At 45.1% G+C, this 17,541-nt stretch overlaps 1 protein-coding gene across 1 annotated transcript in view; it reads right to left on the reverse strand.

Moving 5' to 3' along the window:
* Positions 1 to 5,932: 5,932 nt before the first annotated feature.
* The window catches only part of NOS2 (nitric oxide synthase 2), a 39,405-nt gene continuing 27,796 nt past the window's right edge, over positions 5,933 to 17,541 (reverse strand). Inside the window, exons 21-27 of the mRNA XM_082201329.1 lie at positions 14,766 to 14,929; positions 13,452 to 13,662; positions 11,804 to 11,891; positions 10,542 to 10,663; positions 8,795 to 8,943; positions 7,278 to 7,472; positions 5,933 to 6,927 (exon numbers count right to left, since the gene is read on the reverse strand). Of these exons, the coding sequence (XP_082057455.1) occupies positions 6,799 to 6,927; positions 7,278 to 7,472; positions 8,795 to 8,943; positions 10,542 to 10,663; positions 11,804 to 11,891; positions 13,452 to 13,662; positions 14,766 to 14,929 (1,058 nt within the window). The 3' untranslated portion in view covers positions 5,933 to 6,798. The remainder of the gene's footprint in view (positions 6,928 to 7,277; positions 7,473 to 8,794; positions 8,944 to 10,541; positions 10,664 to 11,803; positions 11,892 to 13,451; positions 13,663 to 14,765; positions 14,930 to 17,541) is intronic.

Here is a 17,541-nt window from a genome sequence, read left to right on the forward strand (position 1 = left end):
TTCCAAATGCCAGTGGTCTGGGGACACACAGAATACGGCTATGGCCTTCCTGCCCTGCTTCGGGGCATCCCAGAATCTTCTGCTTGACCCATTGTTGAAAACTGGACGCAGGACTAGATTGGACAGACCTCTAGGCTGTTCCAGCATTTAGATGAGCAGGCAAGAGCCAAAATGCATACCTGAGAGAAGGTGCTTAGTAATCTTAATCATGTTTGCCATCTGTATGAATCACTGCTGCAAATAAGATAGCCTGAGGCCACATGAACACTTTGGGATGTTTATACAAAATGCTTACGGAGCAGCAATAAGAAGCCGGTAAGTTACACTCTTCCACGGGTGGCGCTGTGTTCTAAACCACTGAGCCCCTTGGGCTTGCCGATCAGAAGATTGGCGGTTTGAATCCCCAGGATGGAGTGAGCTCCCGTTGCTCAGTCCCAGCTCCTGCCAACCTAGCAGTTCAAAAGCACGTCAAAGTGCAAGTAGATAAATAGGTACCGCTCCGGCGGGAAGGTAAACAGTGTTTCCGTGCGCTGCTCTGGTTTGCCAGAAGCGGCTTTGTCATGCTGGCCACATGACCCAGAAAAAATGTCTGTGGACAAACGTCGGTTCCCTCGGTCTATAGATTGAGATGAGCGCCACAACTCCAGAGTTGTCTGTGACTGGACCTAACTGTTGGGGTACCTTTACCTTTTTATTGGTTAGCCACACAGCAGTTTAGAAGGCATGTAATATCTATTTGTTCTTTCTCATTTTGTCCAAATTATTTTCTTTTCTTTTTGCTCAAGCATTTCATCTTGGATTGTTCTTGCATTTTAACAGATGCTTTCATACAGAAAAATTCACCAGCCAACACCTGAAACCATGCATGCTAGTATATTATTTGTGTGGTGGTAATGAAAATGCATTCTCCTTAGCATCCTGCACAGGAAATGCTTACCAAATTTGAACGCTGCAACCTCAGAGTAGTCCATGACTGGACTTAACCGTCAGGGGTCCTTTCCCTTTCCCTCATCACAGATGATTGACAAGTGGGCCTCTGCAACAATACGTTGCAGTATATCTCGGGGGTGGAGGGTGGTGTTACCTGAGCCCATGGGTGAGGGGGTGGGGACAAAAGTTAGCATCAAAGACAGAAATCCCTGCTCTAATTTATGAACAAACAGGGAAGGAGAGGTTTTCCTCTTGCGGACACAAACCAGGAGAGAGATTGCAAACTGTTTGAATGCCCCGGTCGCGATGTTGGATTTTGTGCCCCATTTTCAAAGCGTTCTGAATCCTCTCCAGAATTTGGATTCATTTGAGGCTTTTTATTTGTGTGCTTAAGGCATTCTGTAGCCTGCTCTTCCGAGGCAGCTTATAAGACTGCCAGGACACATGCAGGCAGTGATGGTTCAGGCAGTTAAGAGAAAAAGAGCAACCTTTGTAGAAAGCAGCAGGGAAAGGATGGGGACAAAACTCGAATCATTTGGCTCTGCCTGTCTTTGCTACTGGCGCCACCTACTGTTGGGCTCCCTGCCTACCGCCCTACCAGTTTATCTCAAAGAAGTGTTTGATTTGGGGCAAAGGGCAAGATAGAGATTTAATTAATAAATGCCCCCCCCCACCACACACAATAAGGAGATCAAGCTATAGACATTGGAATGTAGATTCAAATAAACTTTCTGAGCTTATCCATTGGGGTTGTGCTTTGGTGGAGCAAAACCTGGAGAGGAGGGGGAAATGGGATTTTGTTTGCATTTCAATGGGGGACTGCATAATTCACATGCCTCGAGCCCAGAATGTGAACCAAAACACAGCAATCCTTTGAAAATTGCACTTCTCCGAATTTTGCAATGCAGTTCGCCCACCAAAAGCATAGGGGAATGTCTGCGTAAAAATGCAGAAATCAGTGAACATAACATACAAAAGCACATTATATTATGGAAAGTCACTTGTAGAAAATGTGCCTTAATTGAGTTTGTTAGGAGAAATTCGCACTGAAAGCCTGATGGGTGTGATAGATTGCTGCAGATGTGCAGACAACTGAATTTAAAATTGGCAAAAATGAGAACCTCAAATGGATGGATTTGCCTTTCCCCTGTGAAAGCAACACCAGGGTTAAAGAAATGCCAACTTGTTGTGCTTTTTGTGAGCTGCTGGTGCCATCTGGTGGCTACTCCTCAGTGGCACACCTAGTCCATTTTTGCCTGTCAATATCTCTCCCTGAGCCACCAAACTCCCAGTTTCTCCTGGGGCACAGTGAAGCTATTAGCGAAATCATCCTGGACAAGTGTTAACCTGGGTTTCACTCCCAACATGTACAGGCCTGGTTTAGCCACGCAGCAGGTGGAGGTGGTGGAGTCCTGTGCAACGTTAGAAATTTGCCAGGCGCATTCGCCAACTGCAACCATGAGGAGATCTCTGGATGCCAGGATGGCAGCGGACGTCTCGATCTGGCTGGACCCTCCAGCTTTCTTAAGCAGGTCAGCAGAAGAGCTCATTTAATTCATTTATATCCCACCGTTTCCTCCAAAAAGTACGTGGTGTTTATTGTAAGAAGCCAGCTAGACAAATAATACGCCAGCATGCCAGATCACATCCACCACCAGCCCCCAAAAGCACAGTTTAAAGCTGCACAACCCTAGGCCTCAAATTGGAGCCAACGTACGCTTTCAGAAAAAGGCACATGGGGCGCTCCTTCGGGGATTGTGCAGCATTTCAGGTGGGGAGAAGGGCATGACAGAATGTGCTCTGCTATCAAATATCCCCTGCCCTTGGAAATATTAAAACCAGGGATGGAGGACGGGGCAGTTAAACGAGTCCCCAAAAATCCCAAGTCCCCACCACAGCCTCAAACTAAGGCCAGGACAATGACCGTTTACATAAGCACCATACATGCATAACAGCAAAGAAGCTCAGAAAAGCAGTCTATAAAACTGCAGCAAAAAGCAGATACAGTACCATGTACAGTGGTACCTTGGGTTACATACACTTCAGTTTACAGGCGCTTCAGGTTACAGACTCCGCTAACCCAGGAATAGTACTTCGGGTTAATAACTTTGCTTCAGGATGAGAACAGAAATCGTGCTCCGGCGGCGCGGCAGCAGCGGGAGGCCCCTTTAGCTAAAGTGGTGCCTCGGGTTAAGAACAGTTTCAGGTTAAGAACGGACCTCCGGAATGAATTAAGTACTTAACCCGAGGTACCACTGTATCATACAGTTTCCTCTGACTATGTGAGGCATGTCCAAAGTCATGGATTAAGGGGCTTAATCCAGCCCGCCGGTCAGTTTAATCTGGCCCCTGTGGCAGTTTATTTCCTGGGGTAAAATCCTAAAAAAAAAACCTGAACTTCAATCCTAAAAAAGGCTCAACAGCTTCAACCCTGAAAAAAGCTCAAAAACGTCAGTCCTAAAAAAATAATACGGCCCTTCACTTCATCAAATCTGGCCCTCTTTGAAAAATGTTTGGACACCATTGGACTATGTGATATAGAAAACTGTAGAAACTTCACACATAATGACCGAAATTCAACGGTTTGGTCGATTTCCTTGGCTCCAATGACTAATGACTCCTCTGGAAGAGGGGGGGGGGTCCAGGGCTCCCCCTGCCTCCATAACCCCTTAAGCATAAGGTCACGTACTCCTTGCCCCTCCATAAGGTGTGAACTCAGCCTCGCAATAGGAGGCAGGAAGCGATCAAGGGCAGCATATATTCCAGACAGAAATCCACCGGGATGGTGGATTGAATCCTGATACTTTCAAAGGAGAAGCGCAGGCAAGCGTTGCAGCTAGGGAATGTGTAAATACCTTTATTGTTATTTGGGGAAGAGTGTAGTTAAAAGGTGTTGGAATCTGGGGTTATTGACAGCGGTGGGTGATAGGCTCATATTTCCACATGCCAAGCATCCCTACTTTGTGACATATTTGTGATGTAGCGATAATATTATTGTATTATCAGTTGCCTTTTACTATTGACCTTTTATAAGGGAGGGGATCACTCTCTGTGAGTGGGAGGGGCTGTGAATATTGTGGGTGGAGTCTTGCGTGTGGAGCATGCCCAGTGGCATGACCTGGTAGGGCCAATGTCCTCTTGACTCCGGAGCATGCCAAAAGTGCAGGCTGATGCCAAAGGCATGCCTCACGCTTCACACAGCAAATTAAAATACACATCTATATGTCAGGTATTTTACACTGCCCTTCCAACTGAGTAATGGATGCATCAAACTCGGGTTCGTAGTTAACTCTTTAAATTTATAGTGTGTGTACACGGTCCTAAACAGCATCACTGATCAGCTTTACCCGTTTTACTCTGCTGTAGCTAAGGAACTGGTGAAGATATAATAATAATAATAATAATTATTATTATTATTATTATTATTATTATTATTATTATTATTATTATTATTATTATTATTTATTCCCTGCCCATCTGGCTGGGCTTCCCCAGCCACTCTAGGTGGCTTCCAACAAAACACTAAAATACAATAACCTATGAAACATTAAAAGCTTCCCTAAACAGGGCTGCCTTCAGATGTCTTCTAAAATTCTGGTAGTTGTTGTTCTCTTTGACATCTGGTGGGAGGGTGTTCCACAGGGCGGGTGCCACTACCGAGAAGGCCCTCTGCCTGGTTCCCTGTAACTTGGCTTTTCGCAGTGAGGGAACTGCCAGAAGGCCCTCGGCGCTGGACCTCAGTGTCCGGGCAGAACGATGGGGGTGGAGACGCTCCTTCAGATATACTGGATGCCTCCTTTAACCTTCCTTGGCGTGGATGTGACCTTGAGCTCCTCAGTCCTGCCGGTTCATTGCATCAAATATCTCAGGAGAGCCAGCTTAGCAAGTACACAAGAGTCTGCTGAACAGGAACAATGGTTTATTTCCCTTATAAATTAAAACAGCACCACTAATTAACTAGCAAGCACACACACAAGTAGCCTGTGTTCTGTTGCTGTCAATAAAAGGTTGCATCAACAGTTCATAGCGCTGGATTCTTTTTCTTGCTGCGGGGAATTTTTTTTTGGGGGGTGTATCCTGTCCCCTATGCAGATAGGGACCAGTTTATTCACTGTGGGTGAGGTGGGCCACTGGCCTGATCCAACAAGCTCCCCCCCAACCCCGATGTGCTTGGATTTTATTTAGCACTTTTATTTGCCATTTGTTCTGACAGAGTCCTGCTCCTGCAGAGGTGCACTTCATCCTCAGAACAGCCCTATGAGGTAGACTAGGCTGAGAGAACATGACTGGGCCAAGGTCATCCGCGTCTGGTAGCTGTGCAGGGGATCTGAAGCGCTGAGCTCCTCTATCCTAGTCCAACACTCCCTGAAGAAGGGAGTGGGAAGCCAGGATCACACTCACAAGGCAGGAAATGGGTTCAAGCACAGGCATTGCCCCCCCTAGAGAATCCTGGGAGCTGTAGTTTGTTAAGGGCGCTGAGGGATGTTGAAAGACTTCTATTCCCCACACAGAGCTACAACTCCCAGAGTTCTCTGGGAAGGGTGATTGATTGACTATTCAATTAACCTGCGGGTTGTAGCTCTGTGAGGGGGAAGAGGAGGTCTCCTAACAACTCTCAGCACCCTTAACCAATTCCAGGATGCCATGGCTGTTCAAAGTGGTATGAGACTGCTTTAAAGCACAGTACAGATGTGACCAGGGTTGGTTACAGTTTGCACAGTTTCATACAACTGTAGGGTTCGGCTCCTAGCCGGTGGTTCCAGAAAGCTGTGACAATGGCAAACCCCCAAAAAGCTTTGCTATGGAAAAGGCAAACACCCCCAAAAGCTTGAGTCAATCCAACTATGGGTGACCCCCAACCCTGTCTAACCAGCAGCTAGCCTCAGACCGCAGCAAATTGATGAGCATTGCAAACGAAAGCCAAAGACCGGGCCTTGATCTCTATGAACAGGGCTGTCTTAAGCATATGCAGCGCTGGGGTGCAAAGATCTGCCCGGCGCCCCCCCCCCCCAGGTTGCCCAGTCCCAGGCGCGCAGGAGGGCGGAGCCGGGCGGCTGCCTTAGCATCTCACTGGCTCAGTTGCCCCCAAATTCGCGGTGCAGAACCACCCGCAGCAGATGAGCCCGCCACAGCGCTCCAACCAATGGGCGGGCTCTTCCCCGGACTCAACTCTCGGGCCCCGGACTCTCAGCCTGGCGCCCCTGAGAGCCTGGCACCCGGGTGCCCCGCACCCCTGGCGCCTATGGGTAAGACGGCCCTGTCTATGAACCAGGAACAGACCTTGCTCCAAGCCCCGCCCCCTGAGACCCCCAGCCCAGCTGATTGGCTCCTGGGAGGGGCTGGGCTACGGTGCAGCTGGACGAGCAACCAATGAGACTGCCTTCAAGCTGCACCAATGACATTGTCCTTTGCCTCATCAGTGCCCCGCCTCCATATGCACCAGGCACAATAGTTTGCCCTTCGTTAAGTAGGAGCTGTTGATTTTGCCTGCTAATCTGGTTGCTTTCTTTTGTTTCATTTTAACATCTAGATTACTTTTTGTTCCTTTTTCTAAAACATGTAATGCAGGGTAAAATCAGATCACAAATCTGAGATCCTTTGTCCAATAGATATTCTCTTTTTTCTCTTTTTAAAAAAAGAGCTGACTGACTAAGCTTCCGATAAAATATACACAAATATAAACTAAAAAAGGAATTTACAGAATAAATAGAATTAAATATGTAGTGTTTCGGGTTTTTGATGTTGTTGTTAAAGCTGAGCTTTTTGGGACAAATCTTGCTAGTCGCCTCCACGTAGGCAGAGTATGGAGAGAAAGCAAAATTTGCCCCCAACTACGATGGAAAATGTGGACAAGTGTGCAAATTATGGCTAAAATTTCAGTTGAGTTTGAGGTCTCCAGTTGCTGATGTCTCTGTCAAGTTTCATTTCTTCCAGTTCTCTTTGGTTCTCGTGGGGAAACACAGCCCCAAATATGTCCTCGTGGTATCGCTTCTGCCTCTGTAAAAACGAATGAAATAAACCAGCAATCAGTATTATTTGCCACAACATTTACTACAGGGGGTCCCACACTTTTCAATCAATTTCCCCATTACTTTTCTAATCACACAAACACAAACCCCATTGTTGTTTTTAAAGCGGATTTGTTGCACCAGTGGTAAAATAGGGCTCAACTCCTGTCCAGAAACCTATGTCCCCACTGTGGAAGGACGTGTGGATCCAGAATTAGCCTCCACAGTCACTTTCTGTTAAGACCATGCTCATGAAAGACAATCTTACTTGGCTATGAGTGATCGCCAAAGATGACCCCCCCCCCTTCCGTAACAAGAAGAAGGAGCTTTCCAGCGTACCTTCAGCTGAAAGCAGTAATCTTCGGCCTGCTGCTCCGTCAGGCCCAGATTCCTGGCAAATATATCCCTTAACGTCTTAGCGACGTCTCTGGCCATACGGACGTCCCCACAGACGTAGAGATGGCCTGCCTCTCTGTGCAAGAGCCTGCACACGTCGGACTCCAGCTTTTTCCGAAGAAGGTCTTGGACGTAAACCTGGAGCGAGAAGAACAAACCCGTATGTTATTATTCAGCTCCATCGTTATTGTTTAGTCGTGTCCAACTCTTCGTGACCCCATGGACCAGAGCACGCCAGGCACTCCTGTCTTCCACTGCCTCCCGCAGTTTGGTCAGACTCATGCTGGTAGCTTTGAGAACACTGTCCAACCATCTCGTCCTCTGTCGTCCCCTTCTCCTTGTGCCCTCCATCTTTCCCAACATCACGGTCTTTTCCAGGGAGTCTTCTCTTCTCATGAGGTGGCCAAAGTATTGGAGCCTCAGCTTCACGATCTGTCGTTCTAGTGAGCACTCAGGGCTGATTTCCTCAAGAATGGAAAGGTTTGATCTTCTTGCAGTCCATGGGACTCTCAAGAGATGTTTTAAATTAGGGCTGCAACATTTAACACAGTGTTGTCTACTTGGACTGGCAGCTGCTCTCCAAGGTCTCAGGCAGAAAGAAGGCTTTCCCATCGCCTGTGGCCCATTTTGGGGTACAAAAGGGTCAGTTATTCAATTCATTATAAATGTCCTGGACTGCTGGTCTTCAGCTGCTGGGTCTGGACCCTCTGGTGCAGGACCCCCCAGACTCAGCCCTCCAGATATTCTGGGACTACAATTCCCATCATCCCTGACCACTGGTCCTGTTAGCTAGGGATGATGGGAGTTGTAGTCCCAAAACATCTGGCGGGCCAAGTTTGGGGGTGCCTGCTCTAGTGGTTTGTGGCCTGACCCAAGGTGGATCGCAACAGGAGCAAGACCGCCATGCAAATATGGAAAAGGTTAAGAAATGCATGTTTGGCTGGTGGAAATGACTGGCAGAATCCGAGACCAGGGAGAAGAGTCGGTGGAAGAAGATTGGAAGAAATTTAAAGACTATTTACAGAAATACTGCAAAATTAATGAATGTTAGAATGATGTTGGATTGAAGTTAAGTGGTTTTTAGCAGCAATGTTAAAAGGAATATGTAAAAATGGATTGTTAACAGGTGATAATTTAAAGTTATTATATTTTAACATAAAAGATTAAGATAAAATCAAAGAGGGAAAGGATTTGCTGAATTAACTAATTTGAACTGGAATACAAAAAAGGGAGGTGTGAGGAGGTCGGGGAAACAAGCAAATGAAAGATAAACATGGAAAGACTAAACCTGTTTTTTAATTGTTTTTATCTTGTATTTTCATTTTTTGTTCCCCCCCCTTTATTTCTTCTTTCTCTTTTTTTGCTTATTTTTGTAATATGTTGAAACTTTAATAAATATCTTAAAAAAAAAAAGCATGTTTGGGTTAAAGATGGGTCCTTCAAGATAAGACGAGACTTACTTTGGGATAGCCAGGCACTCTGGAGTAAGCTGTGTAGACCTCTTGAAGGATCCCTTTCCTTTTCATTTCTTCCATTTCGTCTTTGTAGAGGTGATCCAGGCTGGCATGTCGGCAGCCGAATAACAGGATCATACTTCTCCCTTTGATCCCTAAAATCAGAAGCCTCCAAATCAGTTTTCAAGCATGGGGAGGGAGGCATGCGAACGGATCTCCTTCTGACCCAATTTAATTCATGCCTATTTGGGGCGGCTAGTCCTCACTGTGGTGATTGGCCCTTTGTGGAATAGAGGCACCCCCCCGCACATAGAAAATTAGTGTGTCAGGGACTAGAGCAGGCTTCCCCAAACTCGGCACTCCAGATGTTTTGAGACTACAGTTCCCATCATCCCTGACCACTGGTCCTGTTAGCTAGGGATGATGGGAGTTGTTGGCCAAAAACATCTGGAGGGCCGAGTTTGAGGAAGCCTGGACAAGAGTCCCTGAAATGCTAGCTTTCTAAGTTTGGGGTTTTGGGGCCAACAGATGTTGAGGTTACAGGGGGGAATTCAGTGCCCATCCCTGAAGCATTATAGGAAGGAAACAAAGAAACGAGAAACATGATAGCAAAGGGGGGGAGGGGACAGAAAGGCAGCGACCATCATCTAAGGCCTTTCTTCGTGTGCCTCCTCCACAGTGGTGTAGCGTGGGGGGTGCAGGGGGGCCCGGCCGCACCGGGCGCAACATCTGGGGGGGGGGCGCTCGCACTTGCAGCTCTCTACCCCTACCTGGCTCACTCACTCTCTCTCAGTTAGGGGGAGCAAATTACTTGCCTTGCCCCGGGTGCTGACAACCCACGCTACGCCACTGCTCCTCCAAGAGAGGCCCAAATGGGCCTTTTCTGTGGTGGCTCCCCATTTGTGGAATGTTCTCCCCAGGGAGGCTTGCCTGATGCCTTCATTAGACATCTTTAGGCACCAGGCAAAAATGTTCTTCTAAAACCAGACCTTTGGCAATTACCTGTCTTTGGCCTTTTAGAAGTAGGTGGGATGGTCTTAATGTATTTCCCCCCTCCCCTCTTGGTTTTAATGTAAGTGGCTTTGGGTTGCCCTGGGTAAAGCGATCAACAAATCTAATAAATATTTTTTTTTTTAAGGGTGGAAATATTATTGCTTTCATTTGTAAATTGCTTCTCACAAGGCCTCCTGAAGTGATTTTACAATATAATGCATATACAATAATGTACAAAAACTGTTGTAACAGAACAAACAGCACATACATAAATTCAGTTCAAATCCAAGCCAGAGAGCAGATGGGATAAAGATTTTTGGAAGCTATGTAGAAAGGGGAAACCCCTTTAGCAGAACAGACAACAAAGATGGCACCCGTCTGATATGCAGTGGCCATGAGTTCCAAAGGGTAGGTGCCACCACACGAAAGGTCAGATTCTGACATTGTGAGGAACAGGCCTCCTGATAGGAAAGTTTATACAGGAGGCCCTCAGCTGCAGAACACAGTGATTGGCTGAGTATATTAAGGATGAGACGATCTTTCAGGTTTCCTGGTCCCAAGCTGTTTAGGGATTTATACGCTAAAACTTGGATCTTGAAGTGTGCCTGTTTCTCATTTGCTAGCATGCTGGGAACTGTAGCTCTGTGGAAGGTTATACAGTTCCCATAATTATTTGGGGGGATGTCACATGCTTTATGTGTCCATTAAAGGGGTGGTATGTCTGCAGGCCTAACAGCTGGTGACAAATGTCCCCTTTTACCTTTCTTTTCCAAATCATAGAGGCGCTGTTGCCAGAAGCTTCTGAACGGGGCGATTCCTGTGCCTGGCCCAATCAGGATGCATGGTTCGCGTGGGTCTTTTGGAAGCCGGAAGCCATCAGCACTAGGCGGAAAACAACAACTGAGTAATGCTATAGCCAAATGATAATGCATATATATTGTGCAGCTTGAAGCAATCAGATGCATAACAACTGACTCCTTTTGGAATAAAAACATTGTCAAGGCCCATAAGTTTAATTAAAGCTTTACTCGCAGTACTTTCTTTAAAACAGAACAAAAAATGGTAAATAATACATCCAATAATTCCGTACAAGACCTTGTGCAGTCCAGCAGAGGCTCTGCTTTCTATAAAAAATGAAATACTCCAAACAGATCTAAAACCACAAGTTTCTCTCTTTACAGCCTCCATTTTGCCTTAGACTGTGTGCTCCTGGAGAATGTCATTTACCATACATGCTACTTCCACAGAGCCTGGGAACAAATGCTAAACACAACTCCCTTTCAAAATGGAGATTTGCAACCAAATACCTTTTCTACCTGATCTAAGGTTAAACACTCAGGTGTTAGCTAGCAGAAAGCAACAATGGTTAATTATCAACTCATCAAGGAGCTCAGAAACCACTTAGTATATTCCAGTACAATTCCCCCACTTTAAAGCCTTCAGTAATACACATTTAGGCAGTCTGCATTTCAGTGTCAATTAAACAATTATACTTAAGAAACGAGCCCCTGGTTCAAATGGTGAAGCCAGCAGATCGGTCAGAAGCTCACTCTCCATTAACTTGGAGCAGGGCCTTTAGTGTGGCTGCCCCGTTCTGTGGAATAGCATTGCCACCTACTTTGTAGCATCTAACCAAGCTTTTCCTCTTCCACCAGGCCTTTGGCTGAATGACATTCCACAGCCTTTTAAATGTGTTTGTGGGAGTGGGGGGTTATTGTTTTGTTGTCTCTGTTTTACCTATTTATTTGTGCTTTATCTTTTGTTTTTATCTTGTGAAGCACCCTGAGATCTTTCGATGAAGGGTGGTATATAAATCTAATAAATTAAAATAAATAAATTGTATGGGGTGGCGTTGGTTGGTTTCGGCCAGCAAAAGCATAAAATCAAGTTAATGTGCTTTATGCACAATCAGGTTGCACAATCAACCTGGAAGATGTGGCACTGCAGGCATCCCACATGTCATTTTGAGGCTGTGAGTTCACCAACATTTTCTTACAGCCCAGTTCTTGAGTGTGTCATTACCTGCGTACAAAACAGGGGATGGTCTCCTCTAGGTCGACGGTGTTCAGCCAAGTGCTGCAGACTCCGTGATGCACCGGACCTTCTCCATCTGAGTGGAGGAAGGGGGGGGGGAATGTCAATTAAATCATTACCCCCATGAGAGGCTAATGTGAGATTTGAAAGTGCTTTATATGCGTTGTCTATGCATTACAACATTGTGACACCAGATGGCGCTGTGGAGTTCCGGTTTTGCCAACCCAATTTCTCATACAAAGTTTACAACGCATTTAAATGAAACGCTTCTTGGATGTGTCTGGATCCAGCCTAAGTCAATAGCAGGTGTCAGCATCGTTGGGCATTTCCCAAAGCACACATGCTAGCAAGGCGCTCCCTGAGTCCTGTGGCCCTGCTGCTCTCCCACCTCGAAGCCTCCGCTGGCTCCCCCACCCTCTCCGAACCAGAGATAGAGAAATAATAAGTGTCCAAATTGCCCATCTCATTTTTTCAATTCTCTACATTTCCACATTCATCTGTGATTTATTTGGTCTTTTGAAAAGTCCCCGTGTCCACTTTTTAGTGCAAATTTCCCTTAATAGACACATTTGTATATGTGTTATTTCCCCCAATATATGCATTTTTATGCACACTTTATCCTGGGACAGGCACTTCTGTGCAAGCGACTTGGTTGGAGAACTGCATTGCAAAATTCAGAGATGCGGGAATTTCAAACGATGGCTGCGTTTCAGTTCAGGAAGGGCAAAGCGAGGTAGATCTGCCTTTAAATGGAATTGAATCTCTCCCTCCCCCTCCCTGACTCCTTAATTGCTATGTCCAATGCCAAGTGTGAGGGACAAACACAGTGTTGCCATGTTGCCATCAGACTGTTTTGAAGCTGGTGGGAAGGAGTCACCCAGTGGTGCCTGCTGCCCATTGAGACTGGCAGGGCAGAGGAATGGCAGATGAAATTAATGGACTACGCAGAATTGGATAAGATGACAGGAAGAATTCGAAACCAGCGGGACCAGAAATTCTTGAAAGATTGGAGTAAATATGTGAGTTATTTGAAAAACAACTGTAATCAGCTGACTACGCTTGTAGGATTACAAGAAGTTTTGTAAGGAGAACTATATGAAATATTACAGAAAAAAATTAGGAGAATGGATTCTAAAGTATGGATTAATAAAAGTAATTGTTAAGAGAAGGAGATGCAAGGCTAAGAGATGCAGGTCGAAAATCACTAGGCATGGTTGATGGAAGTCCTAGGCTTATAGCCAAAATGTGGTATAAGATGAGAGATGTTATGTTATGTTTTATTTGGGAAATATATGTAAAACCAATAAAAATATATATATTTTTAAAAAAAGACTGCCAGGGCAGAAGGCAGGGAGCCCAACAGCAGGTGGCGCCAGAGTCAAGGACAGCCAGAGGCTACTCATTGTAGTCCCCATCCTCTTCCCTGCTGAGTTCTACAAGGGGCAACACTGGGACTAAGGAGGAGGAGGAAGCTGACATCTAGGACCACTTCCTGGACTGGTTGTAGGTGGGAAGGCAAGTTGGTGGGCTGGGCTGAGAGCAGAGGTATGTGGGGCAGTGCCTGACTAGTCCCAATGAACCAGCTTCTGCTGAATTTCCCATTCTGCGGCATCACACCCCAGGAAGCCCCTATTACCTCTGGTCCTGTAGGTGACCACGGCGACCGTCAGGTGGAGTTCTCCGGGCTCCTGGTCCTGCGAGGAACTGATGGAGTAATACCTGGGTTTCAGCAAAGGCAACTGTGACAGCAAGAAAGAGGTTGAGACCTCGGCTGACGGAAACTCCTGCAACACCTCCAGGAAGGTGGGGCCATTGTAAAACTTCCACTTGTTGTACTCCTCCAAGTTCTGAAACGCAAAAGACGCAAAAAGCCCATCAGAGAGCCAGCCGGCTGTAAATCAAAGTTGGAATGAACCCTACCATTTGCATTTTCCTCCACATCCCTCTGCGTCACGAAATTTGGAAGAACCTGGATTTCAAAGGATGGCTGCAATTCGCAAAGTATGAATCAGACAGGTTCACATTTAAATGTGAACTTTTAACATGCAGAAAGCTCAGGACCGCAATACTTCAAGGACTGTCTCTCCCCATAGGAACCAACCCAGATCCTGAGATCATCTTCTGAGACCCTTCATTGTGTGCCTCCTTGAGAGGTCCAGAGGGCAGCAACACAAGAACGGGGCCTTCTCTGCAGTGGCTCCTTGTCTGTGGAATGCTCTCCCCAGGGAGGTTCACCGGGTGCCTTCATTATACTCCTTTAGGCACCAGGCAAAAATGGTCCTCTTGAACCAGGCCTTTGGTTGATTGTCATTTAAATGTGCCCTTTTAAAATGTGTTGGGGGAGTGTTATTGGGTTGTTTTGGTTTTGGTTTTGGTTTTGATTATGTATTTTGTGTTTTTATATTGTAATTTTATCCTGTGAACTGCCCTGAGACCTGTGGATATAGGGCACAAATTTAATCAATAATAATAATGTGTGTTGTATCGCCATTGCTACGTTGAAGTTATTTCATATAGTTATGTACAATGGTACCTCGGGTTAAGTACTTAATTCATTCCGGAGGTCCGTTCTTAACCTGAAACTGTTCTTAACCCGAAGCACCACTTCAGCAACCGCTGGAGCACGATTTCTGTTCTCATCCTGAAGCAAAGTTCTTAACCCGAGGTACTATTTCTGGGTTAGCGGAGTCTGTAACCTGAAGCGTCTGTAACCTGAAGCGTGTGTAACCCAAGATACCACTGTATTGTATGATGTTGTGGTGTCATGCATTTATATATACATATTTTTTGAAAAGTGGACAGAATCGATTTTCTCCTTATCCCTATGGGCAACAACGCAGTAGCAACATTAGCAAATGAACAACAGGCCCTCTCCAGAAAACTCTATGATTCAGCAGGCGGCTGCTTCATTTTTTAAAGGGAATGTCCATTTTATCATGGCAAAACTCACATGAGATAAGAGGTCCAGCCTCTCCTTCTCGCTCTCTTCTTTTGCCAGCTGAGAAAGGATCCGAAGCAACTGTTGGGAAGGCGGAGTCGTAATATCCAGGAAATGAGTCAAGGCTTGGGAGAGGGTGCAGGCTGGGAACTTGCTGTCCGCCGTCCAGTAGCCACCTGGAATCGAAGAGGAAACGAGTTGGGGGGAGAAATCTTCAGATCTCCAGAAGAGGAAGTCAGCTGGAGATGAGGTTTTGCGCAAAGGAGACGCAGAGCAAGAAATAGGTGTGGCTGTTTTCCTGCCATAAAATGTTTTTTTTTTTCCAGACTTTGGTTGAACTCAGCAATCAGTTAGAGGTACCATTAAGGAAAGGCTTTGGGGGCAGATGTCCAGGGCAGAACGGACTAGGAACCCCGCCCATTGTCACCACCGCCAAACATAGCAGGGCTGGCTTCCTGCATTCTGAAGAATTTGAAGTACTAATATGCATTTACCAGCTGAAGAGAAAGTCCCCTGTAAGGCCAGTAAACTCAGAGTCTAAAGTTACCCAAACTGTACCACTAATTCCCATCAATTTCAGCCCTAAGAGAAAAGGATGGAGTACTGCTGAGCTTAGAGAGGGCAGCCTTGTAGTATTTCACCCAGTAATAGAAACAGGAGTTGACATAGCTACACAAGCACTCAAGTGGATAAGTAGACAGTGGAACCTTGGTTCTCAAATGCCTTGGTACTCAAACATTTTGGCTTCCGAATGCCAAAAACCCAGAAGTAAGTGTTCTGGTTTTCTTTTTTTTTGCAAATATTTTTATTACATTTTCTATAAAAACTTCCATCTTTCCATTTTCCACATCACGTATTTTAGTTTGTTGAACCTCCCTCCACTCCTCTGACAGTCATCCATAATAATTCTCCTATTTACACATTTCTTAATATATAGTATCACCTTTAAGTAATTTCTTTATATCCTTATTTACATTTTTGCGATATTCCTCACTTTTCACAAAGCCTCTTTAAAACACACTAGCGTTGTATTCTCCTCACATATAGTTTTCAAATACTCTCTAAATTTTCCCCAATCCTCCAAAAACTTATGGTCTCTTTGAAGTCTAATTTTCCCCATTAGTTTGTCTAATTCCGCATAATCAATTAGTTTATTTCTCCATTCGTCCAGAGTCGGTACTTGTTCTTGTTTCCACCTTTGAGCTATCAGCGTCCTCGTGGCAGTTATTGCATATTGGAAAAGTTTGAAATCCTTCCTTTTAATTTCCCTTCTGGTTATCCCTAGTAGAAAGGTCTCTGGTTTCTTAACAAAGCTATATTGTAGCATTTTCCTTACTTCATCATATATTTTCCTCCAGAAGCCCTTCACTTTCTCGCATTCCCACCACATATGCATAAACGTGCCCTCTTTCTCTCTACACCTCCAGCATTTATTACAGATCTTATACATTTTGGCCAATTTAACCGGTGTTAAGTACCATCTATATACCATCTTCATGGCATTTTCTTTTAGTGTTATGCATGCTGTGAATTTCAGATTTTGATTCCATATCTTTTGCCAATCTTCCAGCTCTATACTGTACCCTAGATCTCTGGCCCAGTGGATCATTACCTCTTTCACCTCCTCATCCATCGTATGCCATTCTAGTAGGATTTTATACATTTTTGATATGATTTTACGATCATTATTAACAATTTCTGTTTGGAACTTCGAAACCTTTTCCTCATACCCCTTTTCTTTCACCTCCTTTTTAAACATATTACTTATCTGCCAATAGTGCAACCAGTCCCGTACATGTTCTTTCACTTGTTCATATGGTTTAACTGTCCATTTGTCCCCTTCTTTGAATACCAGGTCTCCATATGTGACCCAGTTACTTCTCATATTGAGTTGCTTAGTTCCCATCATCTCTAAAGGGTATAGCCAATGTGGTACCCCCCTTTCTAATATATTTTTATATCTGATCCATACTTCGATTAACGATTTCCGGAATATATGATTTCCAAAAGATTGATGACCTTTTTTACCCTCCTGCCATAAATAGGCATGCCACCCGAACCTATTGTCGAATCCCTCTAAGTCCAATAATTTCGTATTTTTGAGCTTTATCCAATCTCTTACCCAGCAAAGACATGATGCCTCGTAATACAACTTCAAGTCTGGCAGGGCAAATCCTCCTCTCTCTTTTGCATCCGTTAGCAGTTTATATTTAATTCTCGGTTTTTTGCCCTGCCAGATATATCTTGAAATCGATCTCTGCCACTCCTTAAAGATTTTAGCTCCTCTTAATATTGGGATCGTCTGAAATAAAAATAGTAAGTGTTCTGGTTTTCAAACATCCGATGCGGCTGTTGGCTATTGTTTCCAGGACACCTGTGCCAATCGAAAGCAGTGCCAAAATGTCCGTACGACATTTTGGAAGTCGAACGGACTTCTGGAATGGTTTACATTCGAGAACCAAGGTAGCACTGTACTCATATGCACTCCCAAGAAATATTTTTTTTCTCTGCAGGGCCTTTCCAGACAGGTTGCTTTTTATGGTGGCGGCAGGGGTGAGCGTGTTGCAGCTGTATTCTGCAAGATGTCATTGATGCATTAGTAGTGGACATTTAGTAGAACATCCACATATAATTCCACTTCATTAGTTGTGCCATGATGCTTCCCCAGTGTTACCACACTACTGTCACCTGGAGAGCAATCTTAAGCTACAGTTCCACAACAGTGTGGCAACAAAAATATAAGCAACAGAACGTTTCGGGTATGAAAAGTTACACAATTCAAGCAGTA

This window comes from Podarcis vaucheri (assembly GCF_965113315.1).
Source record: "Podarcis vaucheri genome assembly, chromosome: 15".
NCBI classification, from domain to species: Eukaryota; Metazoa; Chordata; class Lepidosauria; order Squamata; family Lacertidae; genus Podarcis; species Podarcis vaucheri.